This window comes from Rattus norvegicus, chromosome 4 (genome assembly GCF_036323735.1).
Source record: "Rattus norvegicus strain BN/NHsdMcwi chromosome 4, GRCr8, whole genome shotgun sequence".
Taxonomy (NCBI): domain Eukaryota; kingdom Metazoa; phylum Chordata; class Mammalia; order Rodentia; family Muridae; genus Rattus; species Rattus norvegicus.
This window is the reverse complement of record NC_086022.1, coordinates 124,725,081-124,752,860: the sequence shown is the minus strand read 5'-3', so window position 1 is coordinate 124,752,860 and position 27,780 is coordinate 124,725,081. Positions and strand designations below refer to the sequence as shown.

General features: G+C 52.2%; 1 protein-coding gene across 18 annotated transcripts in view; it reads left to right on the top strand.

The window, feature by feature from the left end:
• Positions 1-26,944, top strand: part of Iqsec1 (IQ motif and Sec7 domain ArfGEF 1) — a 319,435-nt gene extending 292,491 nt beyond the window's left edge. For 8 of the 18 annotated variants that reach the window (XM_039108750.2, XM_039108749.2, XM_039108748.2 and 5 more), the window contains 11 exons: positions 7,893-8,054; positions 10,519-10,641; positions 11,832-11,998; positions 14,270-14,409; positions 14,765-14,794; positions 16,030-16,155; positions 17,143-17,242; positions 17,735-17,896; positions 18,490-18,666; positions 22,476-22,525; positions 23,597-26,942. In XM_039108750.2, the coding sequence (XP_038964678.1) occupies positions 7,893-8,054; positions 10,519-10,641; positions 11,832-11,998; positions 14,270-14,409; positions 14,765-14,794; positions 16,030-16,155; positions 17,143-17,242; positions 17,735-17,896; positions 18,490-18,666; positions 22,476-22,525; positions 23,597-24,097 (1,738 nt within the window). In that variant the 3' untranslated portion in view covers positions 24,098-26,942. Of the gene's footprint in view, positions 1-7,892; positions 8,055-10,518; positions 10,642-11,831; positions 11,999-14,269; positions 14,410-14,764; positions 14,795-16,029; positions 16,156-17,142; positions 17,243-17,734; positions 17,897-18,489; positions 18,667-22,475; positions 22,526-23,596 lie in introns of all 18 variants that reach the window. The other 10 variants (XM_039108759.2, XM_063286695.1, XM_063286694.1 and 7 more) reach the window with 4 other exon arrangements.
• The last annotated feature ends 836 nt before the right edge of the window (positions 26,945-27,780 follow it).

Sequence of the window (27,780 nt, the reverse complement as noted above, 5' to 3'; positions counted from 1 at the left end):
TCCTGCTGGTTACAAGCAGACACCCTAGTAGTTTCCCAAAAAAGCCTCAGGAGGGTAGTAGGGCACAGTGGGGGCCAGCCACATCTGAGCCACACCTCGATGTTTCCTGCAGTGCCTCCAAACTAGGATGGCATGATTCTGAGCGTCCCTAGCAGTGCAGATGGAGTGGGGTAAGAGGGGCGGTAGGAGGGGTGCAGTGTCGCCCTCATTGTGGCTCTAGGAGCTGACTCCTCACATTTGCCAAGGGAGGAGCTTCTGCAGCCCCTTTGCTTACCTATGGCCTGCTGCATATAGGAGCCAACCCACCACTGTGCAAGCCACAGCCAGAGCCCACAGGTCACTGATCAGTGTGTCCTGCCTAGTCCATCTGTCCTACATCGGCCTTGCTATTCCTACACACTGCCCTGCTCCCAGACTGCCTCTCAGCCGTGGGTAAGGGGATTTCAGAGAGTGGATGGGTGGAGGCCAGCAGTAGGGTACAGGAGGCAAAAGAAACAATCTCCTTGACCAGCCAGCTTTGGCCTTTATAGATTCTTCCTCCATCTATCATTACATAATTACATGTGCAACACACAATGACAATGAAAACCTTATGGTTCAGGATGCATCATCTTTGACTGTGGGGGGCTCTCCTTTGTGTGCATACCTACGTGTGTGCTTGTACATATGCACATATGTGAGAGAGAGCCTGCTTGTTTACATGCGGACATGTGGGGACTGGGGTCAACGTCACGTGCCCTCTTCTAGTTTTGAGATAGTGTCTCTAACGAACCCTGGAAGTCAGTGATTCAGCCAGGTTGGCTGGCTAGTGAGCCCTAGAATCCTCTGGTTTCTGCCTTCCCAGGACTGGGACAGTTGGCTTTTTGCATAGGTTCTGAGCGTCAAACTCAGGTCCCTGTAATTGCACAGCCAGCTCTTTGATAACTAAACTGCCTCCCCAAGCCCATCCAGGTCTTTTGTCTGTGAGCCTATTTTGTGTTTTGCACATCTGTGAAACAGGACTGATGTCCCCTCCTTCCAGACCATAAGCAGCAAGCTTGGTATGTGAAGTCAGTGGTTTAGCTAGGCTGACTGGCCAGCGAGCCCTGTTTATTTGGCCACCTTATATCATTATGATTCAGCCTCCTTATATCTCTGGAAACATGATACTCTGTGGGCTGTCCCAGCGCCTTCTTAGGAGGAGTGGAATTCCAGGCTCCTGGGTAGAGACTTTCTTTGGCATCAGAGCTGCCAAGTTCATGTTTAAAGGGGGTTATACCTGTTTCTTACCCCTGAGTCTGACAGTGCTTGCTCCCCACCACTCCATTTAGTACTGCCCTCCTTCTTCCGGGCAGAGTGTAGATGGTCGTAATTCACATTTTCTGCTGACTTGAGCAAGCTAACCCCTTCCTCTTGGTTTTTATGGCACACCTTCTAGGTTACTTGCTGTCATTTCTTCATTGGCTGCACGTTTTTTTCAGTCTTGAACTTAGGGCCATGGGGAAGTACTTTGTCACCAAAGGACATTCCTGGCTCTCATATTTTAAGACTGGCTGTCACTAAATTGCTCAGGTTGCTTGGGACTCTCTGTATAGCCCCAGCAGGCCTTGAACTTCCATGACCCTCCTGCCCAGGCCCCCCGATGCTCAGTGTTTGCCACTTCTCAGGGTGTGCCATCCTGAGGCCTTCTAAGGGATGACTCTTTCAGAATTATAAGTATGTCCCCTGCCAGCTATTTATTGTTCTGGTCTTTTCCTTGGGGTTTTTCTTCTAGATATACAATTTGGACACAATGAAAAGGACCCTGTGAAGAATCTAATTAGCTTTAACTGCATTGCTCTTATCTAGTGGAAATGTTTAATTTTATTTAGTGTGGTCATCAGTGCCTTTGCGTTTGAAATTGCTTTTTCTTTTTATGTTTTCTTTTTTATTCTTCTAATTATTTTGCCCTGCTAGGGACTGAACCCAGGGCCTTGCAAAGGCTAAGCAAATGTTCACTGCTGCACCGTATACCAACCCTTATTATCAGGCCTAACCATTACACTTTGATAAATCTGCTGTGCATGTTTGCAGCCATGAGTATGTAGGTGCTGATACACGTGTGTGTACCCATTTATATATGTGTGTGAATGCCATCTCCCCAGCCCCTCATGTGTCAGTGATATTTTAAGACAAGGACCCCCTCCTTTGTCATACTTTTCATGGATGGCTGGTCCTCATGAATTTTAGAATCAACTCATTGAGAACCTTCTGGGGAAACTGGAACCACCTCTAGATTGGAGGTAAATTTGGAGAGACAGCCCTTTATACTGCCCGAGACAAGACGGGAAGGCACAATCTAGGATTGTGCATTAATTAAAACTAATGAAAATTAACTTGGCTCTCCAGGGGCACTAGCCACTTGTGGACCAGGATAGGTGCATAGCTGTGAAACAGGCCAGGCCAGTCTAGAGCCCGAGGGGACAGCTGCAGCATCTCTGGCTCTGAGATCTAGCTGATGGCACTGGCAGGAACCAGTAAGGTTCCATGTGGAAGAGACCCCAAGGCCCTGGCTGGTGCTTGTCTTGGCCCCTAACAAGCAAGCACTCAGCCTCAGTTTCCTCCTTCAGTCAGCCATGATGCCAAGTCAGAGCGCCTTGGAGATTCTGAGTTGCTCTAACTTTGCCAGTTAAGCAAGCCAGAACCTGTTTGTCAGTTTTAGAGCCTTTTGTTCCAGTTTTAGGCTCTTCTGTAGAAGAGGGGAAGAGCTCTGGGTCTCAGAATGGCTGGTAGCTCCAGGTTTAGTCACAAACCCCAGGGTACCTACAGGGATAGATCTGAGAGCCCAAGCCCTGGCAGCCTTGCCTGGGCTATAACTGCTTTGCCCGAGGGCTCTGGAGTTTGAGCCAGGCCCCACTGGTCCTCAGCAGTCCCACTACTATACTGGGTCTCTTTCCATAAGGTCCAACAGCCTCCATTCCCCTCTGACTTCACTCCTACTTTCTACCCCCTGTTGACTCTTCTACCACTGCTGGGGCTCTCCCAAAAGTCCCAGGTCTCTTCCTCTTACTACTGCCATCCTGTTAGGCCTCACCTTTGCCTGCACCCCTTCTGAGAACCCTCCAGGACACATAGGTCCTACTACCTCCCTAACAAGTGAGATACCTCTCTGTCCAGAGCATCCCTCCAGTGGTCTGCAGAGGCTTGCATGGTGGCCCACAGTGAGAGTGCCAGAAAAATAAAATGAAACAGGAGTGCTAAGAAATTGAGGCAAGCTAAGAGGGCCTTGCTAGGGAGCCTGTGCCACTTCCTGGTGTCTTCAGGCCCCTGTCCAGGCCCCAGCTACACATCTGGTCAACAGCTCTCAGAGAGGGCAGGAATCCAGAAACCCCAAGCAGAAGGGGACCAACTATACCACTGATGTGTCCGAGACCTGGAGTGTATTCATGTTTGAGCCTTGGCACAATTGAAAAATGGGCGTGGGTCCCTTTTCCTAGGACTTGGACAGAATTCGAGACAAGGGGGCCAAGGCTTGGCCTACAGCTGCCATCCCAGGAGGTACTGTGGGTGACTGCTGTCAGGCTCAGCTCAGTCTTGGAGGTTTTTCTTGGCCCTGTGCAGCTGGCTGTGGGAGGGGCAGATGAAAATTCATGCTTTGTAAGGTCCTTTCACAGTCTCATTCTTGATCTCACTCAGAGCCACCCATAGCTGCTGTTGTCACTGAAGGTTGTAGCGGAATGACAGGAGACCAGAGAGACCAGTGGAAGACCACTTGAGTCTGAATCAACATGGTGTCTAGGAAAGCTAGCTTAGACTTAGAGGAAGCAGGCATGGCAAAACTGGAAATAGACAGCAGGGTGGAACTGAGTGGGCTCACTGCTAGCCTCCTGCCTGTTTCAGAAAGACCTCCACGTTAGACACAGAAGCAGGCGAGGCAGAGAAGCAGAAGCCAACACTTTCTCTGCTGTCAGTATGAACTGACTTACCGTTGTGGCATCTGGTGGTGGCTCAGGGAGGTTTGGAGGCTTCCGAAGACAACAGAATATTTAAAGACCTGGCACTGCCTTGCTGGGCACCTTGGAGCTGAGTAACTTGATTCTCTGGCCCCTCATTTTGTTGTCATTAAAGGGAACAATTCCCTCCACCAGGACCCTTCCCGAGTCCCTATGCAGCTCCTCCTCAGAAGGCCCCAGTCTCTCCAACCATGCAATTGAAGCCATACTTTTACTTTGTCCAGGATGCTGTGATGTCCCTCTGGCTGGTCCTGCTCAGATCTGGCCTGTTCCCTCCTTACAGTCTGCACAGCTCCCAGGAGCCTGATGGAAGCTTCCAGCTTGAACTTCCTGTTTCATTCTTGCCAGGTGACCCAGTCATTCCTAGGATACAAAGGTCCCTGAGAGGTCAAGTAACTTGCCTCAGGGTCCCCGGCCAGTAAATAGAACTGAGATTTATCCCAGGCTTCCAGTGATCTGGCTTCATAGCCAGATCCCTCCCTGCCTCAAACACCAATGGAAAACATGGTTTTGGAGGGTAGGAACTTGGTTGGCCTATGGCAGATAGCTAAAGGGGACTGTGGCACGCCCCTCTGCTTACAGTTCCAAGATCAAACTGGGCCTATGGCTTCCTTCCTGTAGGGAAGCCTGAATAGAGGCCACCATGTCCACAAAGGGCAGGGATCACCTCACTCACTGTGGGGGAAGAAATGCAAGGTTGTCCACAGCAGGGGCTATACAGCATGGATATCCAGCAAAATGGCTGTCCCCCTGCATGGAGGCCAGTGTGAGGTAGTCATTCCTGCAGAAAGCCTCTTGGAGACTGTCTTTGGGCTCTGGAGCTTACCACAGTCTGTCCCCTCGGTCTACCCACCCTTCAAAGTGACTTACATTAATCCTGCTCCTCAGCCCCAGCAACTGTGGCTTCCTCTATTCTGTGACATCCGTAGTCCTTCCTACCCTAGGCCTGGGTCACAAGTAGTAGTTGTCAAGGATTATGAGTCTGACCCTTTCTGCCTAGACCCATGATCACCACACACAAACTTACACAGACAGACAGACAGACTCACAGACAGACAGACTCACAGACAGACAGACAGACACACACACACACACACACACACACACACACACACACACACACACCAGCAGAGACCAAGTTTTCTTCCACCCTGCTGCTCCTCTGTGCAATGACTGTGTATTAGAGCACCCCTGGCTGAGTAGAATGTGTGGTGCCCTGGCTCTGATCCCCTTGGACTAGCCAAGGGAACCTTCTAGAACTTTTAAAAACTGGATCTTACATATCTTGTCCCAAGTATGCAGACCTCTGGCCATTTATCCTGCTATGTAACTATCCTTTCTTTCCCCTCCCCCAGTTTCCCACTGCTAGTCAACTGTGGGCCTCAGCCTGCAGCCCCTCCATGGACCTCTACCTAGAGAGTCTGAAAGGCGCTATCTGCTGTACTCAAGGACTTAGGCTCCCAGCCCCCTTGGCCATGCCAGCAGCGCACTGCAGGCTCTGTGTCTGGCACCTTAACCTCTGAAGTGTATGTGTTCAAGGACATGCCACAGCCTCACACCCTAAAGAAATCCCCACTTCCCTGGGCAGAGGAGCCTGTTTAGGAGTCCTGCTATAATGGACCTGGGGATATAGGGACAGGCAAAGAAGTAAGAGTGCCAAAGCAGGGCAGCCCATCTTGGGGTGGGGAGTGGACCAGATCATCTTGGGCTGCTTTATTACCAGCTGTGCCAGGACACTGCTGTCAAGGGACTAGTAAACACTGGTACTTGTTCTGTACTACCCGGGAAATAGAAGGATAGACCTCTACTGACTAGGATAAGGCAATGTGCCTGGTCTCACCATTTAATGGGCACACCACTGGGTATGCTTGGGCTGGCTCTAGAGGTCACCTCAGTGCTAAACAGCGCTCAGTGACTGTGGACAGAGGGGAAAGGGAACCACTGTGATCCAATGGCCAGCCTGGCCCAGAACAGGACATATACCCTGAGAGTCACCTGTACAGCTGTTTTCAAACTCACTCATGTCATCTTGTGAGTGAACTGCCAGTGAGCTGAGGGCTCAGGCTTACACAAAGACAGACAGGAAGTCAGAGCCCTCCCCTCCCTTCCCTGGATCCTCAATTGCCACACACACAGCAAGCCAGGTGTTGAAGATAATATGTTCTGCTGTGGAGCCAGCAGGGCATAGGCTCTCTGTACCTGCTGTGTCTGATCTGTATGTTTCCTGAGCCCCTGAGGACCTAGCTAGTGAGACCACAGCCTGGCAAGGATGGGCGGTTCACTTAACCCAGTAGAGCTGCCCCAGACACATTCCCAGGGTCTTGACCTCATCAGCAGGGCCCATACGACAGCCTCTGGTGAGGCCTGGCATCTGGCTCTGTTTCTGCAGCACAGTGTCCTCAGCACAAAGCTTCCCAGTGCTGAGCAGGTACTTCTTCGCAGGGCCTGGATGGTCCTGGTGAAGCTGTCAGTAGGTAGAGACCATTTTCTGTCTTCAGCTGTCTCCTGCTTCCCTCCAGGAGGGGTGGGAGTGGGGATAGGGGATGGAGTACAGACCCAGGAAGGAAAATAAGGAAGCTCTTTGCTGTGGAAGTTTACTATCTGGATGGGACAGGAGTGATGATGCTCTTGATAGCCATAGGTTGGCAAGAGTTTGTAGTGTTTTACCTCTGGGTCTACAGTGAGCTTGACTTCTGCTTGCCAAGCAGAGATGGCAGGGGTTACATGCCTATGCTTCCAGTAGGTTTTGAGTGCCAGCTGAGAGAACATACAATTTATTTAGAGTTTACAGAGAACGTGGGATATCCTTTTACAGTACAAATCTATAGGTCACTGGCTAGAGGAGCAGGGGCAGGCCTCCAGCAAGTCTCAAAGGTGGAGTCCCACTTCTCTGGCTAAGGCAGGAGTAACTCCCCCTGCTTACAAGCTTTTTCTGTAGTCCCAGAGGCTATCTCTAGGCAACTCCCCTTCCTTACTGTGTCAGTCTTCTGTCTCTTCTTCCTCTTCCTCCTCCTCTTCCTCTTCCTCCATCATTGAGCTCTCAGTTCGTCTTTGTTTGTGCGGCCTGGAAGGTCCAGATTTATGGGGTGTCAGCTAGGCCCAGATTGGATGAATGCGTGCATATACAATAAAGTTAGAAAGGGGACCAATCAGGGAAGGGCCATAGTTGTCTTTGCAGGCTGCTTGCTGCTTTTCCAGCCTATTAAAGCCAATGACTGTCAAGCTGGGGCTCTGGTGCAGCTGAGATGTGTGGCTCCCTTACCCTCAGGGGCTCCTCCTACCCCTAGCTTTGAGTTAGTTGTCCTTACACCTAGGCAGGCCATGCAGCTGAGTGTGTGTGGGATGTGTGGGAGCGGTGTGTGTGTGTGTGTGTGTGTGTGTGTGTGTCTGTGTGTCTGTGTGTCTGTGTGTGTGTGTGTGTATGCATGCATGTGGTGTGTGCACAGGGTAACATGCTGAGCTGTATGTAGGAGCAGCTTTGAATTGATCCAGGTGGGTCCTCACAGGGATTGCACACAGTAATCATGACCAGGCGTTAGGATCCCTACTTGCCACTTGTCAGTAGCAGTGTCCATGTGGAAGAGCAGGCAGCAAATCTGACACTGTGGTATAGTTTAAGCTTGCAAAAGTGTCCGTCGGTAATTCTGAGAATCATGTTTCCAGCACCCTCAGAGGCCTCTTGGTGCTAGCATGGGATATAGGCAGTTGAGTATAGAGCTTGGAACCAGACATGGCAGGATGCCATTTTTGAACTCTGAAATTAACATCCATGCCGCATAGGAGAAGGGGACAAGGGCCAGGGGCTGGTGTAGATAAACAGAGTGGGAGAACATGGAATACCTATTACAAGTCCCACCCCCTCCCCCTGCTGCAGGGGTCAAGCAGTCATTACTGAGCATTCTTCTTGTCCATCCCACCCAGGAAGCCTGAGAAGGGCATCCAGTATCTCATTGAGCGCGGCTTCGTGCCCGACACGCCAGTGGGAGTGGCCCACTTCCTGCTGCAGCGCAAGGGCCTCAGCCGCCAGATGATCGGTGAGTTCCTGGGAAACCGGCAGAAGCAGTTCAACCGTGATGTACTCGAGTAAGTCTGGGGGGTCAGGGCCCCATTCCACATGCACAAAATGCTGTCAGCCATGGAATTCCCAACATGCCACATCACCTACATTCACTCATGTACAGTGTCAGGCATATTGTTTGCTGGGACTACAGTTACATCTTGCTTTCCTAGAATGAGTCCTAAACCCCCCTGCAGAGACCAAAACCCCAACATGCTCAGGGCATATCCTAAAATGCCCATTTGTCAAACATCTCAGAATTACGGATCATCCCCATATGACACCAGTCCTCTGTATGGACAGCTGTATACCATGAGGTTTGGTGAATCTGTTTTCCCTGCACCTTGCTCTCCATGCTGGCTAGTGAGAGGAAGAGGAAGAAACACGTGAGGACCATCAGAGAGGTCTGATGCATGCCCTTGGCTTAAGAAGCATCAACCTTCTGCTTCTGCCTGCTCTATGCCAGCCTCTACCAACGCTTTAGTCCTTTGATTTATGTGTCTGGTCATGTCTATGTGCACATATGTGAATGCAGAATGCATTGGCAGAAGCAAGTCCATGGACAAAATTAGTTTCTTTCAACTATTTTGGACCCACGATTGGTGAATCTGAGGTTGGGGAGCCCAGGCATGTACAGAGCTGCCTAAACTGAACCCCTCTCCAACTGCACCCTCGGCTGCCACCCAGTCTTATTTGCCCAAAACAACACCTCATGCCAATCCATACATCCCTACCCTGCCAAGTACACACGGTCAGCTGGATCTAATATAAACTCCACTGCCTTCCCACAGTCCCTCCATCCACACCATCCCCAGAGCCTCTTGCCATCACACATGACCACCTTGACCTGACAACTGTTCATCCAAAACAGACAAGTAGCCCTGCCCAAGCCTAACCCATAACCCTACCTCCCCGGTGGGCAGCACTCAACCACACTCCAACAGCCCTGAGAGCTAGAGTGTGTGACACTGGGCTATGGGACACTGCAGAGAGGAGGGGCTCCTGGGCCTATCCTCCTGCTGCTTCTGTTATGAGTAGTGCTGCCCAGGGCTTACTGTCTCCACAGTGTCTCTTCCCCGACATATATAGGTAGGTAGTGGGAGGAGCAGTGCTGAGAGCAGCTGCCTTGCTAGGACTGTACCCAGTCCTGTGACTCCAGGATTTCACAGCTGACAGAAATACTGAGATGCTGAGCCCAGAGGAGAAGTCAGTCCTGGGGAGGGTGCACATGGTCATCCCCGCCATGTGCTCAGTCCTGTGCCCCATGGAGGACAGCAACAGCTAGGGAGCAGAGATGGAACAGGGTCACCAGTCTTAGTGTTTTACAGTGGGTATCCTGCACAGTGGTCTCAGGCAACTTGGCAAGGACTGCTGCCCCAGCCTCACCATGTAAGGGGGGTGGCCAGTACTATGCCTTTTTCACACAGGACACAAGGTCTGAGGGCGTGTGCCTGGGTGCAAATACACCCACACATGCACTCATGCAGAAACCCTTTCTGCATTCACATATGTGCACATAGACATGACCAGACACATAAATCAAAGGACTAAAGCGTTGGTAGAGGCTGGCATAGAGCAGGCAGAAGCAGAAGGTTGATGCTTCTTAAGCCAAGGGCATGCATCAGACCTCTCTGATGGTCCTCACGTGTTTCTTCCTCTTCCTCTCACTAGCCAGCATGGAGAGCAAGGTGCAGGGAAAACAGATTCATTGCCACAGCATTGTAGGCCCCCACTACCCACCCCCCACCTACTGGATTTCTGCTCTCAGGAAATCCTTGCATTGTTCTCCCCCATTAGAAAATAGCACTGGCCTCAGGAAGTAGCCAGGCCCCCAGCCCGCCTCCTAGGCCTCCTGGAGGGCAGCTGAATTGCTCATATTCTCTCCAGGATGGATCTAGCAGTGGAGACAAGTCCAGTCTAATGATGCTGCCACAGTTCACTCTAGCTTTGTAGCTACAGCTGCTTTCAGAGGTGATGTGGACACCAAGCCATTCTGGGAAGTATCTCCCGGGTCCCATCAGAGAGAAGTAAAAGTGTGCCTATCTCCTCTCCTTCCCTGGTCCTTCACACTAGGGTGCCTTAGTCACCAAGGTGGCTCTTGAGAAGCCCCTGCCAGTCATGTTCCCTCCACATGAGAGTAAGACTGCTGCCTGGGCCCACATCCTGGTCAGGCACCTGAGGGCTCTCTCCTCATGGGCCAGCCACTGTGTACCCATGGGATATATGAACTGCAGTGCTGGTCTCTATTGGAGAACAGCCCCACCTTTGAGCTCCTTGGTGCACAGAACATATACCTCCTACAACTTCAGGGTCTCCAGAAGCCTCAGAAGCCTGGGAATCTGAGGGGCAGGCTTCCCAGAGTCAGTCTGTCTGTCCCATAGATTCAAGGACCCTTGGCTCTTTGAAGCCCAAGCCCCATCATGTGGTAAAACTGGATGTGCCACCTCCATGGGCCTGGCTGCTCTCACAGGCCATCCATCTCTGTTCCAGCTGTGTTGTGGACGAGATGGACTTCTCCGCCATGGAGCTAGATGAAGCCCTCCGGAAGTTCCAGGCACACATCCGAGTCCAAGGGGAGGCTCAGAAAGTGGAGCGGCTCATCGAGGCATTCAGGTCAGGCCATGTGTGAGGTAAAGTGGGATATACCACATCAGTGGAGGGACATGCTCCTCATGGCACTGCAGAGGTCCAGGGCCACAGCAGGATAAGGCGTCTGTGCATAATTGGCTCCCTGTGTCCCAGGGCTGGACCACTGACTCCTGTCAGTTGTACTTTGGAAGGATAGACCTTTATTCTGATTTTTCAGATGAGGAAACGGAGGCTCAGAGGTTAATGTCTCCACTGTCTCCAATGCTCACTGTCTCAAGGTTCTCTGGCTTTCTGGAGTCAGTTTCCCATTCCCAGGCTTATAGCATCTCCTGGTGACCCATCACACAAGCTTATGAAGCCATGTGACCTGGGCTACTCACCAAATCCACCTGCTGTGTGACTTTACACAGATTATTACTTCTCTGTGCCTCCCTTCCCCTACCTGAGGTAGGGAAAACAGTAGTAATTAGAGAGGGGATGGAAGGATGGAGGGGTCCACTTATCCCATCATCTGACATGACAGTGAAGTTGTAGTCATTCCCTTTGGGACAATGTGCAGACCTGCCATGTCGGGGCCTCCATACTTGAGGCTGAGTATAGACTCCTGTCCCCTGCTTACCCAGCTGTAGCAGTGGGGTCAGGAGGAGTGAGAGCATAGAAGGTGGACCACTCCAGGGTGGCTTCCTGGAGGGAGCAGCACTCAACTGGGCCTGGTTGGAGAAGGCTGAATTACAGCCATTATTATATAACATCTGAATTGCAGCTGTGCTGTATACAGATGTTATCATCTGCTCTGCCCTGCCTTTCTACGAGGTCTTAGTAGAGAGGCTGTCAGAAGTGCTGTGGTGGCCAGTGAGACAGAGCAAGTGAGTGGAGCACTGTGCCAGCTGGTAAAGCAGAGGACTCAGGCAGGCACTGAAGCTATGGTGAAGGAAAGCTTGCCTCCTCCCTCTGGTTCTAGATAGCCTACTGGAACATCCCCATTCCAGGCAAGGGAATGAGAGACATAGCCTTGAAGTTTTCCCTCCTATACCCACCCTCCCATGGGTGAACTGGGTCTCAGGGAGCTGCACTGGGAGGTCTGTTCTGGGCAGCCAGCCTTCTCACTGGGACAAGGATGGGAGGGGCTGCAGCAGGGCCAAAGGTTAGGGTTGACTAACAGACAGTGCTAGTAAAGGCTTAGGTGATCCCTGACCAGCTCCCTGTCCTCCCAGCCAGCGGTACTGTGTCTGCAATCCTGGGGTGGTGCGACAGTTCCGGAACCCAGACACCATCTTCATCCTGGCCTTCGCCATCATCCTGCTCAACACAGACATGTACAGCCCCAATGTCAAGCCAGAGCGCAAAATGAAGCTGGAGGACTTTGTCAAGAACCTCCGAGGTGAGCCAGGAGCAGGACACACTGTTGTTTAGCCCTGCTTCCTTCTGTCCTGAGGACCTAGACACACTGAGAGGTGACATATGTACCTGAGATCTGGGTTCTGGTTCAGGGAACCCAGCGCTACACAAATGCTCAACAGATGGAGTGCAGCCTGTGCCACACATGCCCTCACCACAGGGAAGGTGGTATCTGCTTACCCCAAGGCAGAAAGGACCTGCCTTCTGGAGGTTTACGTAATGAATACATTTTGAAAGGGAGCCCCCCGTGTCATTCCTGTCAGCCTGGTATTTGCTTGTGGAAGTAGTGGTCGGAAACCCCATATATTGTCCAGGAAGCAAGGATGTTGAGTCCTAGTGGACAAGTGCTGCCTTATATATATATATGGCAATGGAGACTTTATTATCAGCTTAGAGTCTTTCCCTTGAGCTAAAATTTTCAGATTTTCCACTTTAAATGGACGTCGTACATCACCAGAAGAGTTAGATAAAGCAGCCATCTCACTTACACAGGCACTGAACACCTTTCTTGGTCATCATGCAACATAGCTTTAGATTTATTTCGTATATATTAATGGTTTGTGTGTGTGTGCATGTGCGTGCGTGTGTGCGCTCGCCTCATGTATGCTTGATGCCCACAGAGGTCAGATGAGGGTATCAGATCTCCTGGCAATGGAGTTCCAGCTGACTGCGAACTACCATGTGGGTGCTGGGAATCCAACCCAAGTCCTCTGCAAGAGCAGCCAGGGTTCTAAACCGCTAAGCCACCTCTCCAGCTCAGCCTTAGAGCACCTTGCCTCACAACCACACAAGGAGTAGCAAGGAGCCATAATGACAGGGTGGACGCAGGAGCATCCACACAGAGGATTGCTGGTCAGCACACGGAAACCAGCTGTCCTCTGGGGGAGATATGGATCATATGTTAAGAGAAAGCAACCAATGTGAAAGGTTGCCTGCAACCTACCTGTGTGGCTTCTGAGAAAGACCAGGGAAGTTGGCTGAACAAGGCTTTGGGAAAGGACAGAGGGAAACTAGGAATTTACAGGTAATGGCTTTATTCTGTGTGATGGTCTAATGTCGGGGGTGGGGGGGGTTGTTCATTGTTTTTAAAATATATTCATTTTTATGTGCACGACATGCATTGAGTTACAGACAGCTGTAAACCACTAGGTAGGTGCTGGGAACTGAACCTGGGTCCTCTGGAAGAACAATTGGTGCTCTCAACCCCTATGCCATATCTCCAGCCTCCCACTTTATTATATGTGTGTATGTCCTGAACCTGTGTTTATATACCATATGTGTGTCTGGTGCCCATGGAGTCTGGAAGGCTCCAGTCCTGTGCAGCCTGAGAGGCTGTTTGCTACAGGGAACCTGCTCTCCTGAGGGTTTCCATACCCTCCCCACCCTCAAATTTCCACTGTAATAAAAAAGGTGGTTATATGTGCTTATGGCTATAATGGTCCAGTTACAGCTGTCCTAGACCTCTGCCATGGGATGGCAACACCACAGGTGACCACAGCTCCATGGAGGTTGCTTAGATAGACCATGAGTCTCTGTCATTTCTCTGTGACAAGCCCATGTATCAAGGATGCTCTTGGTGACCTGCTATACAAAGGAGGACACCAAACACAGGAGACTGGGTCACTTACCTATAGTTATGAGCTGGGAAGGGACATAAATAGATATGGCTTAGCTCCAAGTGCCTCAGAGCCAGACTCACACTTCAGCTCACATAGCCTATGTACACCCTAGGCCAGTGGTTCTCAACCTGTAGGTCACACCTCCTGAAGGGGTCACATCAGATATCCTGCATGTCCGATATTAACATTATGATTCACAACAGTAGCATGATTAGTTATGAAGTAGCAACACAATGAATTTATGGTTGGGGGCTCATCACAACACGAGGAACTGTATGAAAAGATCGCAGCATTAGGAAGGTTGAGAATCATACTCCTCTAGCCTCATCTGTGGAGTTGGGACCATTGTAGCCATGTCACAGGCCTTTGCTTCATTTGTGAGATATACTTACACAGGCCTGTGGACATGGTTTATAGAAGGTGGCACAGCCCTGTTCTGTGACCTGCTGGCTCAGGCGGGAGAACTTAAGGGGGACCCATAACTGGGGCCCTGGAAGGGCTGTGGCTCTGCTGATAACCAGGAGGATGTTTGTCTGCTGGTTCCAGCTAGTCTGCCTGGGGGGGCCCAAGGCTACATGGAACCACAGCTGCCCAAACCCCAGCCACTCTCATGTCTGACCACCTGTCTTGGCCAGGTGTTGATGACGGTGAAGACATTCCCCGGGAGACACTAATTGGGATCTATGAGCGGATCCGTAAGCGAGAACTGAAGACCAACGAGGACCACGTGTCCCAGGTGCAGAAGGTTGAGAAGCTCATCGTGGGCAAAAAGCCGGTATGCAGTGGGCCTGGTCCTCTACCCCTCAGTCTAAGCCTAGGTTAGCTCTTCCACCACTGGAAGGGCCCTCCCAAGCCTGGGCTGGAGCTTTTCTAAGCTCTTGCATCTGCTTACCTGAGAACATTAGGCCGCAAGTGACTAATGGGCCACAGTGAAATGTGGTCTGTTTCCTGCCCCACAATGGCCTAGGGATGCCCTTAGATCCTCCAAGAGACCACAGCAAACCAGAACCTCTTTTGGGCAGTACTCCTGGGCACCCTGATGGCTGAAGAGAGAGCAGGTGTTGCGGAGGGTGGGGGGAACCACCTTTGGGAACATCAGTTCACTTCTTGTGTGTTGTCTTTTCCTATAGATTGGATCCTTGCATCATGGTCTTGGCTGTGTGAGTACTTCTCTGCTCTTCTGATGCCCCATCTACAGTTCTTCTGCCATGCCTCAGGCTGCTACAGAGTCCAAGTTCATTTCCAGAGAGAGCCTTATCTCAATGTCACAGCTACCCAGCCTCACACCTTTGTGGGTCCTGAGATCTTAGCCATACAACGAAGGTGATGGTGGCAAGCCAAGCAGATGGGGCCGTGGCTCTACCTGTGGGTACCCTGCTTACCCCAGACATAGACAATGTGCCCAAGAGGACATTTATGCCTCCTCCACCCATCTCCATTATCCTTTGCTCTGCCCTAGCTCTGTCCCTGTCCCTCACACTTCATACTTCTACTACCCCAGCTACCCACATCCCAGAGTATACAAGCAGGTACATGCCTGGCAGTCTCCAGTATGCTCAGCTACCTGTCCTCAGTCCTCTCAGGACACCACACACACACACACACCCCTGCAGCCTAGACTTCTATCTTCCCTCACACTGAGCTACTTGAGCAAGCCAGATTGCCCATACTGTCTACCCTCAGTCTTCAAAATGAAGTCCTAAACCTACCAGCTCCACCAAGCAGCTGGCAACTGACTGACTTCCTATGAGCAGGCCTAAAGGGTTGACTACCAAACCACCTGTATCCTGCTAGAGCCAGGACTTCCACAGAGCAAAGCTGGACCTTGCTGATGGCTTGCTCCCTCTGCCACAGAATACTGGCTTACAGTTTGGTGTGCAGGGTGATAGATTGGCTGTGGTGCAGTTGTGGGGTACTCCTGTAAACCAATGGCAATACTTGTAGCAGCATGTGTGCAAAGCACATGACAGGGCCCTGGCCAGATCCCCAGAGTGGCTCAGGGTAGCAGCATCAGAAGGCACCAGAGAAGTAGGGTTTGAGTAAGTGTCCCTGGGATTCAAATCAGAGTGTCCTGCAGCAACTGCTACTCTAAATTCTACGTGCTCCAGTCTTCTCGTCTAGGGAGGACTCTGGGAGGACTGCAGAAAGAGAGCGCCAGTCTTCTCGTCTAGGGAGGACTCTGCAGAAAGAGAGCTGATAAAGGTGTTGGGGGGCAGTCAGAGCGCATGGTTTCCTCGCTGACACTGAGTTCTCTGTGACATGTTAAGGAGCCAGCTGAACACACGGGAAGGGGGCATGGCAGATGCAACCTAAGTCCTGCCCAGAGAGCAGAGGTCGAGAATCTCAGAGTGCCCTGGGAACAGGTGACCATAGTCAGGTGTCTTTCCCTGCGCAGGTGCTCTCTCTTCCCCATCGACGACTGGTCTGCTACTGCCGGCTTTTTGAAGTTCCTGACCCCAACAAACCCCAGAAGCTGGGACTGCACCAGCGAGAGATCTTCCTGTTCAATGACCTCCTGGTGGTATGTGGAGGGTGTGGGGGTGTGCGGGTGTGGGGACGTGGGGACCCAGGTATCCATATGCCCATGCCTCAGCAAGGGCTGTGGCCCAGATCTGAGTTGGAGAGAATCTTAACTCATAGCCATGAACAGGAGTGTTCCTTGCCCCATGTACAGCCAGGGGGCCCTGACTCCAGAGAGCCTTAGATATCTGGGCCCATTCTGCTGCCTCATAAAACTCTAAGACTTTGAGGGAACCTACATGTGTCATTCCCAAGTGTGTATCACTGCCACTTGGCACAATAGGACTCTGCCCTGCTCAACAGGTTATGCACTCCCAAGCTGGCAGGAAAGTGCCCCCCACCCCCGCTCTGTTTGCGTTCTGTTGCTGTGAAAAACACTATGATTAAAAGCAACTTGATGAGGAAAGGGTTCAGCTTAGCTTATGGTCAGTCTGTCATGAAGGAAGGACAGGCACCAAAACAAAGAAGTGATACTTACTGACTTCCTCAGTTTGATTTCTTATACAACCCAGGCCCACTGGCCCAGGGGTGGCACCACCCACCTCAATCAAGAAAATGCCCCATTGATTTGCCTTCCAGTAGAGACTTGCCACTCTAATATTGACTCTAGTGTGTCATCATGTCATAAGGTAACCAGTACAATTACCGCACTGGCTGGCATCTGGTCTCTTTGGTAACAGTGCCTGCTTTGAAGGGCAGAGACCTCACTCAGACATGAAGGTTCAAACCCTTGAACAAATTACCCCAGCCCTGAGTGTCCTCATGAGCCTCTCACATGTGATGGGCTTTCTAGCTATCTGTTATCCTGGAGACGACAGCTTTGCTCTTAGGAGCAGTCCCTAAAAGCAAGCCCTGACCTCTGGTCAGCACCATCCTGCCTTAGGTGCCTATCCCCAGTGTTTTGGACTTTGGTGCCAGCCAAATGGCATGGGAACCTCAGCCTCCATACCACCAGCACTGCAGCTCAGCTCCAGGTCTGCTGCCCTAGGTCACCAAGATCTTCCAGAAGAAGAAGAACTCGGTGACGTACAGCTTCCGGCAGTCCTTCTCCCTCTACGGCATGCAGGTCCTGCTCTTCGAGAACCAGTGTGAGTCCCTAGGACCTGTCGGGTATGACAAGGAATGTTTCTTTCCTCGGCCCTGTCACCTTCAGCTGGGGTGCAAGCCTTCTGGGTATACGCTCCTTCCCTCTCAGACTAGACAAGTAGAATGGTACTTTGCTGAGGACCAGGGTTTGAACAGGCAGAAGTGAGTACATCTATGACATGTCCAAGAGAAGCATTCAGTGAGTCATCCAGTGACATGCAGAAGCTGAGAGTTCATTACCCTGGGACGAACTCCTGCTCTGTAATCTGGGCACAGCACTGCCTACCCTTTAAGCTGAGGATGCCACTGTCCTCCAGGACTTAGTGCCTGGCAGGGGCCACAGGCTTCATGCTAGGCTGTTGCCCATGTTATGAAGAGGCCATGCTTATGGTTTTGCCTCTGCAGAGCCTGCCTCAGCGTCCATCATAGTGCATATCAGACTTATTCCTGGCCAGTGACTGCTGACTCCACAGCCCTGCTCTCCTCCCCTGCAGACTACCCCAATGGCATCCGGCTGACGTCTGCTGTCCCTGGAGCAGATATCAAAGTGCTAATAAACTTCAACGCTCCCAATCCTCAGGACCGGAAGAAGTTCACTGATGACCTACGGGAGTCTGTCGCTGAAGTGCAAGAGATGGAGAAACACCGGATAGAGTGTAAGTCCCAAACAAGACACAGAGAAGCACTCCATAGCACATAAGGCCCAAGAGGTCTTTTCAGGGAGCCTCTGTCTCATGGCAATGACAATGTTCAGAAGTGGTTGATGCTAGAACTCCTTGAGGCCTAGCAATGAGATATCCAGGTCTTTCTCTCCCCCATGCCACCCCTTCCCCTACCATGGGCTTGGGGAGCCCTCATCCTTCCCCTTAGCACACTGCTTGTCTTAGCCTGGTCCTTGTTTCTGGTCACTGTGGAGTTGGCTTATGCCATTCAATCCTTATCCTCCTCCTGGCCCAGTAACCACTAGGGTCCTGGCTTTAGGTCTTTACACTGTCCCCACCTCTTTCTCTGTAGATGGGAGGTGTGGGGCACTCTTCTCCCCATCCAGGCTAACCTGCAGCCTTCCTGAGCCCCAAGCGCTGGTTTTCACTATCACAGGCAGCCTGGTCTCTAGGCACTGCCCAGAGTTCATTTCTTGTCCAGGATGCCATCATACCCCCACTTTCCCAGGAGTCTCCCTCCTCTTCCCCGGAGCTGGGGCCCAGGACAGTGGCCACTGCCTCTCACTGTTCCACCTGCTCTGTTGCAGCGGAGCTCGAGAAGCAGAAAGGTGTCGTGCGGCCCAGCATGTCACAATGTTCCAGCCTCAAAAAGGAGTCAGGCAACGGGACACTGAGCAGAGCTTGCCTGGATGACAGCTATGCCAGTGGCGAGGGCCTCAAGCGCAGCGCCCTCAGCAGCTCACTGAGAGACCTCTCAGAAGCGGGTAAGAGCTGGGCTGAGAAACACCCTCCCAGCTGGTGCATGCAGGACTGAGCCTGGTGTACAGGCAGTCATGGTGCTGCCTGGAAAGGGCTGCTCGGGTGTGGACACAATGCTCTTAGAAGTCCATGAGCACTCCAGGATGGTAGCGGAACACAGAAGTGTCCAGGGGACAGTCTGTGCGAGACAGCCAGGGATGGCACCCCACTTCCCCACTTCTCCTAGAGTCCTTATCGCTTTCCCCTGTACCAACTGCTCTAAGGCTAAGAGCGTCAGGCTGGTGCATCCCAAGTGCTCTCTGCTGCTGTGTGTTCTATGCTAATGAATGAAATGGAGTGAAGCCTACTGAGCCGCTGGGAACTGCCTTTTGCCACTCACTGTCTTGGTTTTGCTTCCTCTAGAGCTCCATTCCTGAGAATTCCAGGCCTCTGTTACCCCAAAGCCACTGCTGCAGTAGGTGTGACTAGCTCCAGTGTATGGGGATAACCATGTTAGAAGCTGTTCACTGTCAGTGACGTTTCCTTGTTTCTGTGGTTTAATTTGGTGCCAGCCACTTAACCCCAGAAAGCAGGAACCCTCAAGCCTCCTAGATTTCTTATAGATAGAGAGTACTGTGAGGCTGAGGAAGCTGCTTTCAGTGGTCCCATCCAGCCTTGGAGAGGAAACAGACACTGTCACAAGTGTGTAGCCAGTCAGTATGCACGGAGCAGTGTGATCTGGGCTTATTGTGGGGCCCTCAGAGCCTGCCCAGCACTCCCTGCCTGCCCTCTCACCACAGCTCTGCCTCATACTGCTTTCTCATTTCTCAGGAATTGTTTTCTCCTTCTCTGAGTTTTCTTTGCTTTTGTCATTTTTTTTTTCATAGTGAGAATCTGACACTCACCACCAGCATGAGGGTTTAAGCGAGGGCTTCTCAACCTGGACACTGGAGACACTCTGGGTCAAATAACTGCCTGCCATTGCACTGTGCCTGGGTTCACTGAGGCCAGCAGCACTCACCCAGTTTTGACAACCTGTTGCATCTCCAGAAATGCCAGGTGTCACGTCATATCACTCCTGGTTGAGAACCACTAGCTCCCCAGTGTCCTGTTCAACCCAGCCATGTCACTCAACTGCTTGGGCCCTGGGGTGGTTTGAGTCTGTGCAGTGGTCCTGCTGTGACTGAGGCCCAGGGCAGCAGGCTCAGGGATGCCCTGGCTGCATCCCTGCAAGGAGCACCTTGATGCAGCTGCTCTCTGAATTACAAAGACAAGGCTTCCAGAGATAAAACGCTCAGGAGGGGTCCCAGGCATCTGAGTCCAGACCAAGACCACCTGTGATGCCCAGTGAAGCAGCAGCTGACCCAGAAGGCGTTGGCAGGGCACCTGGAGAGGCAGGGTACTTGACCTGGGCAATGAGCTCCCAACACGCAGCCAAATCTTCCTCACTCTCCACAGCTGCCACTGTGCTGTCTGAGGTGATGACTAAGTCAGGTGCACTGTCATGAAGATGCAGGCCTTTGTCGGGCAGGGTACCCTGAGAGCAGCTACCTCTGATCTACAGTAGCCCATCCACCATGGGCAAGGCCTGAGCCCAGCAAGAACCTGGGATGATGGCTCACAGGAAAGCTCATCCACAGACACCTCCCTTTGGGAGAGGCAAGGAGCCCCAGCTCTAGGCCTGCCCTCTTACCTTGGCCACAAGAGCCAGAGCCTGTCATGGCAGACACTGTAGTAGCCATGTCCAGCCTGGCCTCCCCAGCTATTGACAAGCACCAAGTTCCCCGAGAGAGGTCACCCCCGGAATCCCAGAGGCTTCGTATCTTATACCAGGGCAGTCCATCTATGAGGACTGGTGGTGTTGAACAGCTGTATCACCTCCTGCTGCACAGTGTTCAGGCAGCAGAGACTGCATGCGGGCAGCATGGGTTCCGGAGTCAGCGTCTGAAGCCTATGCCGTTACTCGGCTACCATCCTCGAGCAGGCAGTCCCTGCTCTGTTTCCAGAGCTACCATGACAACTCAATGCATTGTCCTCAACAGTGAGTGAGGCTTGAGGGCCAGAGTCCAAGAAGGAGAGCTCATCTTATCTCTGAAGTGCAGCCGAGTCTTTGAGGACCATATGATACCATTCAGGTGAACCATGCAGACCAGGGGGTGAGCCTATGCACCCAGCATGCCTTGCTCTCATTGGCCTGAATGTTTGAACAGGTTGTGAGGTGCAGCAGTGAACACCTAGCTCTATGATTGATTGTGGAGAAAGCTGAGAAGTGGAGAAGATAAAACTGAAGAAACTACAGCTCCCACTGGGCAGTATCATTTCTCTCTGCTCCAGTTTGGGCTGCAGGATATAAGCCATCTGGTATTTTCTGGAGAGCCCCAAGCATGAGGGGTTTGAGAGCTTGTTTGAAAAATGACAGCAGAGAGGGGGCATGCATCATGTCTATGTGATGCAATACTGTCCTGGCCACCCAAGACCAGTTTGGAGGGAGGATATACCCATCTCACAGATGGAGAAACTGAGGCCAAGAGCCTAAGCAGTAGTGAGTGTATCCTTTGCAGCTCGGAGTCTACCTTTGCCATGTCCCTGGACTTCACTGGTTACCCTCTTTTATGCCTGCAAATGGGGAAGCAACCTTTCTTCTCACCAAATGAAGGGGCCATCTCCCCAGGAAGCCCAGCAGCTGATGTCTACATGGTGCAGTGTATTCCCTCTGACTCAGATTCTCCCATGATCTGGGACTAGGGGACAACAAGCAAAGAAGGAACTAGATCTCCTCCTCCACATCTGCTTGTCACACTGGTCCTCTCAGTGGTCACGGCAAGGCTGAAAGACCCATAGTTGTGTCCACCTGATACTTTGTGCAGTCTCCTTTGAGGGGCAGCAGCTTTCAGGGCCCTAATGATAAGCCATGGCCTCCTGAGAGGCACACAGCAGCCTCTTCATCTTCCAGTGCCCACCAAGAGTCTCTGCCATGATGCTTCCCTCTGACACTTACACCATGGTGCTCAACTCATAGCTAGTGCCACACCCACAGAAGCTCTTGGAGGATCCAGAAGGGAGCGCAGCGCCGTGCCTCTGCACTCTCATACAAGAAGTCAAGGAGAGGCTTCTGAAGGGACCATTAAGGCACAAGTGGGCTACTGGAAGAGCCAAGCTCCCTTTGACATAGACAGCATCCTCTGATGAGTACCTGCTATGTGCTGTGTCCTTGGAGATACTTTTGAACTTAGAAAACATTGCAGTATTCTGGGTAGGGGAGCTAGACTCAGGAGCCAGGGCACTGCACAAACCAAACCACAGCCCCAGAGGACAAGGGGCCCAAATCTCAGCTTCCCCTTGACCAACTGCTCCACCCCGAAAAGCAAGGAGGGGAATATATATATGTGGACATGCATGTGGATATGCATATATATATATATGAAATCCACAGGGGTTCATGGGGCCTTGTGCTGTTGTAGAAGCTGTACCCCCAGACCCCATCTGAGGCTGGTGGCACTGAGTCAGGTGAGCAGGCAGAAGTCTGAGGTGATGGCACACACACATCCCCACCTCAGACCCTCTCCCCCAAAACCACAGTTGAGGATAAGCATTACAAAGTTGGACCTAGTTTTAAAAACATCTTCTCCCTTTTGCCGAGTGTTCGTTCACGCCATTGTTTTTAAAACTCCTCACTGCACTGCTGCCAGCCTCCCCACTGAGCCCATTCGAGCCCCTTACCCGGCAGACACATGGGCCAGCCCCAGCTCTGGGCAGTGGCAGCGGCAGCAGCAGGTGGCAGTGGCACCAGGCCTGGTGTGCGTGTCTAACCTCTGGTATTGCATGTTCTGGGCAGGGAAGCGAGGGCGTCGCAGCAGTGCGGGATCGCTAGAGAGCAATGTGGAAGTAAGTAGGAAGCACCGGTCCAGCTGGCCATCCTGTGTCACCCACCCTTGGTTTCTATGTTGTCTTTTTTTGCTCTTCCCTTCCCTTCCTGCAGAGACACAGACTTGGCCCTCCCGCCCTGCCTGCCTCCGCCCTGCATGCAGCTTCTCTGCCTAGAAGCATCCATGCCTCTCACTGCTTGTTCTGACCCAAGGGTTGGGGAGAGGGAGGGTGTGGATTTTGTGTTCTCATTCCACTTAACCCCTGTTCCCTGTGGTCCCTGAGCATGAAGAACGTCTTGGCTTTCAGGTCCTGCCCGGGGCGGGCGCAGCGCCACCCGCCCCTCACTCATCCTCAGCTCTCACTGTGGGATGTAAGCCCCACTCGCCTGTCCCTGTGCTCCGCCATCCATCGCTTCCTTCCTGGAGTTTTACTGGCTGTGTGTTTGGGGTCAGGACACAATGGAATCGCTTAGCTAGCTCACAGGAGGAGTTTTTGAGAGGAAGGAAGAGTCAGTGTGGATTTCATGAGCTCTCATCAGTCCCCCCATTGCTCCCTGCCGCCCACACCTTGACTCGGCCTTCAGACTTTACTCCTCCTGGGTTTGTAACAGGCAGCTGCAAGGAAAGACCTAGGCCATGCTCCCCACCCCTACCCCCAAGGATAAGGTTATAGGGTCCTACCTGTCTGATACCACCTTCCCCAGACACCTCTAGATCCCCACATGGGCAGAGGTCCCAGGAGAGCGTAAGGCCCAACTTCCTAGGAACCAGGTTTATTCCTTTTCCACACTCGCTATCCCTCCTTGACCTCACATGCTCACAACACCCTACCTACTGTCATGTGGGCTGAGTCTCAGTCTGGCAGTAGCACAGTATGAGCAGAAGCAGCCTCGTGCTGTCTGACAGAAAGGAGATGCCCCTGGCCTCCATCAGGACCAGCCCCCAGCTGCCCCTTCACAGGCCGAGCCCGCATCCTTCCTACCCTCAGGCCTAGCAGTTCAGTGGGTGACTTCTGAATTTGGAAAAAACTTGGTCTGGCCTGTGTGCTTTGAGATCTTTTAATTTTGGTTTCTATGAATTTCCTTTTTAGGGCTCCATCATTAGCAGTCCTCACATGCGCCGGAGAGCGACCTCAACACGAGAGTGCCCATCTCGCCCCCCCCAGCCCGTGCCTAACTCCTCCTCTCTCCTGGGTTCTTTGTTTGGGAGCAGGAGAGGGAAGCCCCCTCCCCAGGCCCACCCACCCTCAGCCCCTCCCCCAGCACCCCCTCACGCCCATCACCCTGGGCCCTCAGAAGGCCCACTGCATGGGCATCACGCCCAGTACTGCCATGCGCAGCAGAACCCCCCGCCCTATCACCACCACCACCACTACCACCCGCCCCCCCACCTGCAGCACACCCACCAGTACCACCATGGCCCACACAGCGGGCACCCCCCATATGGGGCCCATGCACACAGCCACCCGCCTCTGCCCACAGCTCATCCTGGTCATGCAGGGCACTCAGCGCATCACCATGGGCAGCCCCCTGCCCCACCGCCCCCCACCAGCAGCAAGGCCAAGCCCAGCGGCATCAGCACAGTTGTGTAGACAGCCTAGGCAGCCGCCTCCCACACACCAGGCACACGAAGGCCTACCAGGCACCAGCCTCAGACCAGCCCAAGGCACCACTGTTTCCACTCCCTCTACCCTCATAGCCTGGGTGGGCCCATGGGCTTGCCTTCCATGGAGCAGAGCTCCCACTCCGGCTTAGCCCTGGCACCCCGTCCTCCCTCAGCCCAAGGCTGGGCCTCAGCCACCATAGGCCTTGACATGGCGCTGACCAAGGAGAAGTGGAACTGCCTCCCACCCTGTAGGCCCTCAGCCCCTGACTCTACACACATCTGAAAACCCATCTTAGCAAAGAAAACATAGAAAAGTCAGACAAAACAACCAACCCCAGACCGGCTATGTTATTGTTCTGTTATTGGCAGTGGGCAAAACAATAATAATAATAATAATAAGTAGACCTGATATGGGTGATGAAAATACGTAAGTAAACTTTATATAATATAAATATATAAATATATAAATACATATATACATACTGTATAGGTAGTGTTTGTGTGTGGAAGATAAGCATTTCATCCACAAAGCTAGCACTAGGGACCTCCTAAGGACTGCCACTTAAGTGACAGGAAGTCAGTCTAGATAAATGTGTGAGTAGACCAAAAACCCCACTAGAACAAACCCAGATCCTTCCATATTTTCATACGAAGAGACTCCCCCTAGCCTGGCTGAAACCTTACATGCTCATGACTCACTGTGCCAAGTAACACAGCACCTGACTGTCTAATACCCCACTCTGCTCTGTATAGCCCCCTATTTTATTAACAGAGTACTATTCTAAGTAACCAGTATTATAACTGCTGTTATCTCCAGTAAGCAACTAGGCAAAGTGCAGTCAACTCTACCCTAGTACTTGGGGCAACCAGTCTAGAGCTGGCTGTCTCAGATCTCAGCCCCACAGATCCCTAGACACTTTCTACTGGCTGCCATAACTTTGATCTTCCATGCTCTACATTCCTTCCCTCTGTACATGGTGAGCCACGATCCTCCCCCCTCCCACAATCCTCCCAGGGCACACTTGGCAGAGGGATTCCATCCCAACACAATGACCACTCATCTTCCATAACTCCCTCATCCAGTTCCCAGCCCCAGCAGGCGGGTGGCGTGAGCGCTGGGCGGCCCAGGGCGGTGTGTGTGTCCCCGTGTTGTGTTCTGAGTGGCAACAGCAATCACTGTAATTCCATGCAGCCATGTGCTCGTGACCCCTGTGTCATCATTGCACCTGGCCAATGAGTGCTTGGCCCTGGCCAGGTGAAGCCCCCACTGCTCTCATGGTCCAGTGAGCTGCCAGGCCCCACATGCCCCAGCTGTGTTCTCGTTGCTTCCATGTGTGACACCATGCACTCCCCTGGGGCCACATGCTGCCCATGTTCCTGTGCCTGAGTCACCCATGGGCTGTACTTTACAGTTTCAGCCCTTCCAGCCATCACAGCCTCCAGTGCTGTGCTCCTAAGCCTAGGACCTGAGGACTGCCTGTGGTCTCTGCCTGCGCGGAGGCCCTTTCAGAATGGAAGGAGCTGCCGCCTGACCGTGGGCTGCGTCTAGGACCTCATGAGCCACCGGGGCCTGCCCAACCACAAGAGAGATCAGGAGCCCTCTCTGGCCCATCATCACTCTGCTGGCCTGCTTGGGTCACCCATCTCCCTCCCCTTCATGTCGTCATCATCGAGGTCACGTACCAGCAGATCTGCAAACTGAGCACTTTGTATCCCTGCAGAGAGCAAATCCTGCAACGTGGAGGTCAGCCTTCTGACTCACAGTGGCTCGACCCGCCTGCCCCATCCTCTGTCAGCATGGTTCATCTTTCCCTTGTCATCTGCACAGAAAGAACTGACCACCATAGTGTATCTGACTGGGGCCAGCTGGCGAGGAGCTGCCCGCTTCACAGTGCCCGAATCCCTTGCTTACGCTCCACGTACTGTCTGTCCTTAGTTAAAGACACTGTCTGACAGGGAAGAGGAACTGTGCTGCATGTGACCTGGCACCAGTCATGAGGGGCTGTGCTCTCTGTATTGTACATTGACAAAATATACCAGTGTTACTGTTGGCAAATAGTTGGAGTGGTAACATTAAATATGCCGGCTTTCTTTTTCACCCTCTTCTGAGCCAGTGGTAAGTTAACCGTGACCTTGAGATTGTTCTGAAAAAGACACGGCTGTTAGATATACACTCTCACTCTTTTTGAAGGGACACCACTCAGGAACAAACTCAAAAGGCGGCCTGATTTACCTGGTGGGGTGGAGCCGGGCCTCCCTCTTTCCAGTGTCCTGCACTCTCATGGCTAGCCAGCTCTGGGCTGCTCCCATGCTGCCTTCCATGTGTCCTAGAGACAAGCTGAGGGTAGTGGGTGGGTTCTCGGGGATCAGGCTTCTAAGCATACACAGTCTTTCTCTGCGTTCCTAACTCTAAAGGTTATCGTGTCAGGGTGATGACCCTGTGTTGTTTTACAGATAGGGACGTCTTCATAGGATGTGCCTGGGCCTGCTTGGAAAGCATAAACTACTAGTGTACTGTGTCCCTCGTTGCCTGTTACTCAGCTATGGCATTGAGGCACTGTGGTCCTTGACTGAGGAGAGGGGAGATAAGAAGAGGCAGAGGCCCTGAGTATACACTTCTGTTTACCACTGTCAGGATACACTTAGGGCCTTCACTAGTTACCTGAGTTAATCTGGTTGTCTGTGGAACTGGTGACAGATGGGATACCTTAGGGGAGGCAGCTGGTAACATCACAAAGGGCTTTCCAGGGACAACAGTGAAGTTGTGGATTTGTATTTTTTGAAGCTCCCAAGTGAGTTGTAATGTGAAAATAAAGTTCACCCTAATGTGCCATCATTGTCCCCAGCTGCCTGGTGTGGAGTGACCTCTCCAGCACGTTTTAAAGCCTCTGGGTTTTTTAAAGGGTTAAGCATCAGGGTTTGCATCTGTGCTGTTCAAAGACTTGAGAGCCACCCTATTGCTTTGTGGTGGGGGAGGTAGGTGACTGCCATCTGCACTGTGAGGAAGGCCCAACCAAAGTATCACTGAGCCTGGAGTCCTCTGGGAGATCCCATAAATCCTGAACCTCACTTACAGTGTCACTTTTTCTGGTCATTCTATTCTGGTCAGCAGGGCTTGGTCTCCAGATAATGTGACCAGGCTTGTCCTGTCTGGACACAGCTTCCCCAAAAACCCCTAATGAACTCCTCTTGAAGTTGCCGCTGAGGGACTTAAATGAGGGGCCAGGAGTGTTGAGCCATGTCCATCATGTCTGTGTCAGCAAATGCTGAGGCTCAGGGCTCTCACTGAGCTAGAGGGGAGATGGCTAATAGGAATTACCAGGGGCCGAGAGCAACATACAGGGAAGAGAGTGAAGAAGAATGAAGATAGCTCAGTCCCAAGGTATCTAAGAGGCTCAAGACAAACTGCCCATCCTCCACATTGGTTAACGCGATGTGTGAGGCTGGCTTGTGTGGTTTCTCATTTCCTGACCCAGGATGTATCTACTCAATATGCTGAACTCCCTGAGGGTCCAATTCCCAGAGCACCCTTTGTTGGTCTTCTTCAGAACCACCACACGTATCCTCATGGAAGTGAACCATGCAGTCTGTTCTAGGCCATTCCAGTTCTCTCCCAGGTTAAACCTCACCAGGCTGCAGCCTGTGGCTCTCTGGAAGGGCTGAGTTACA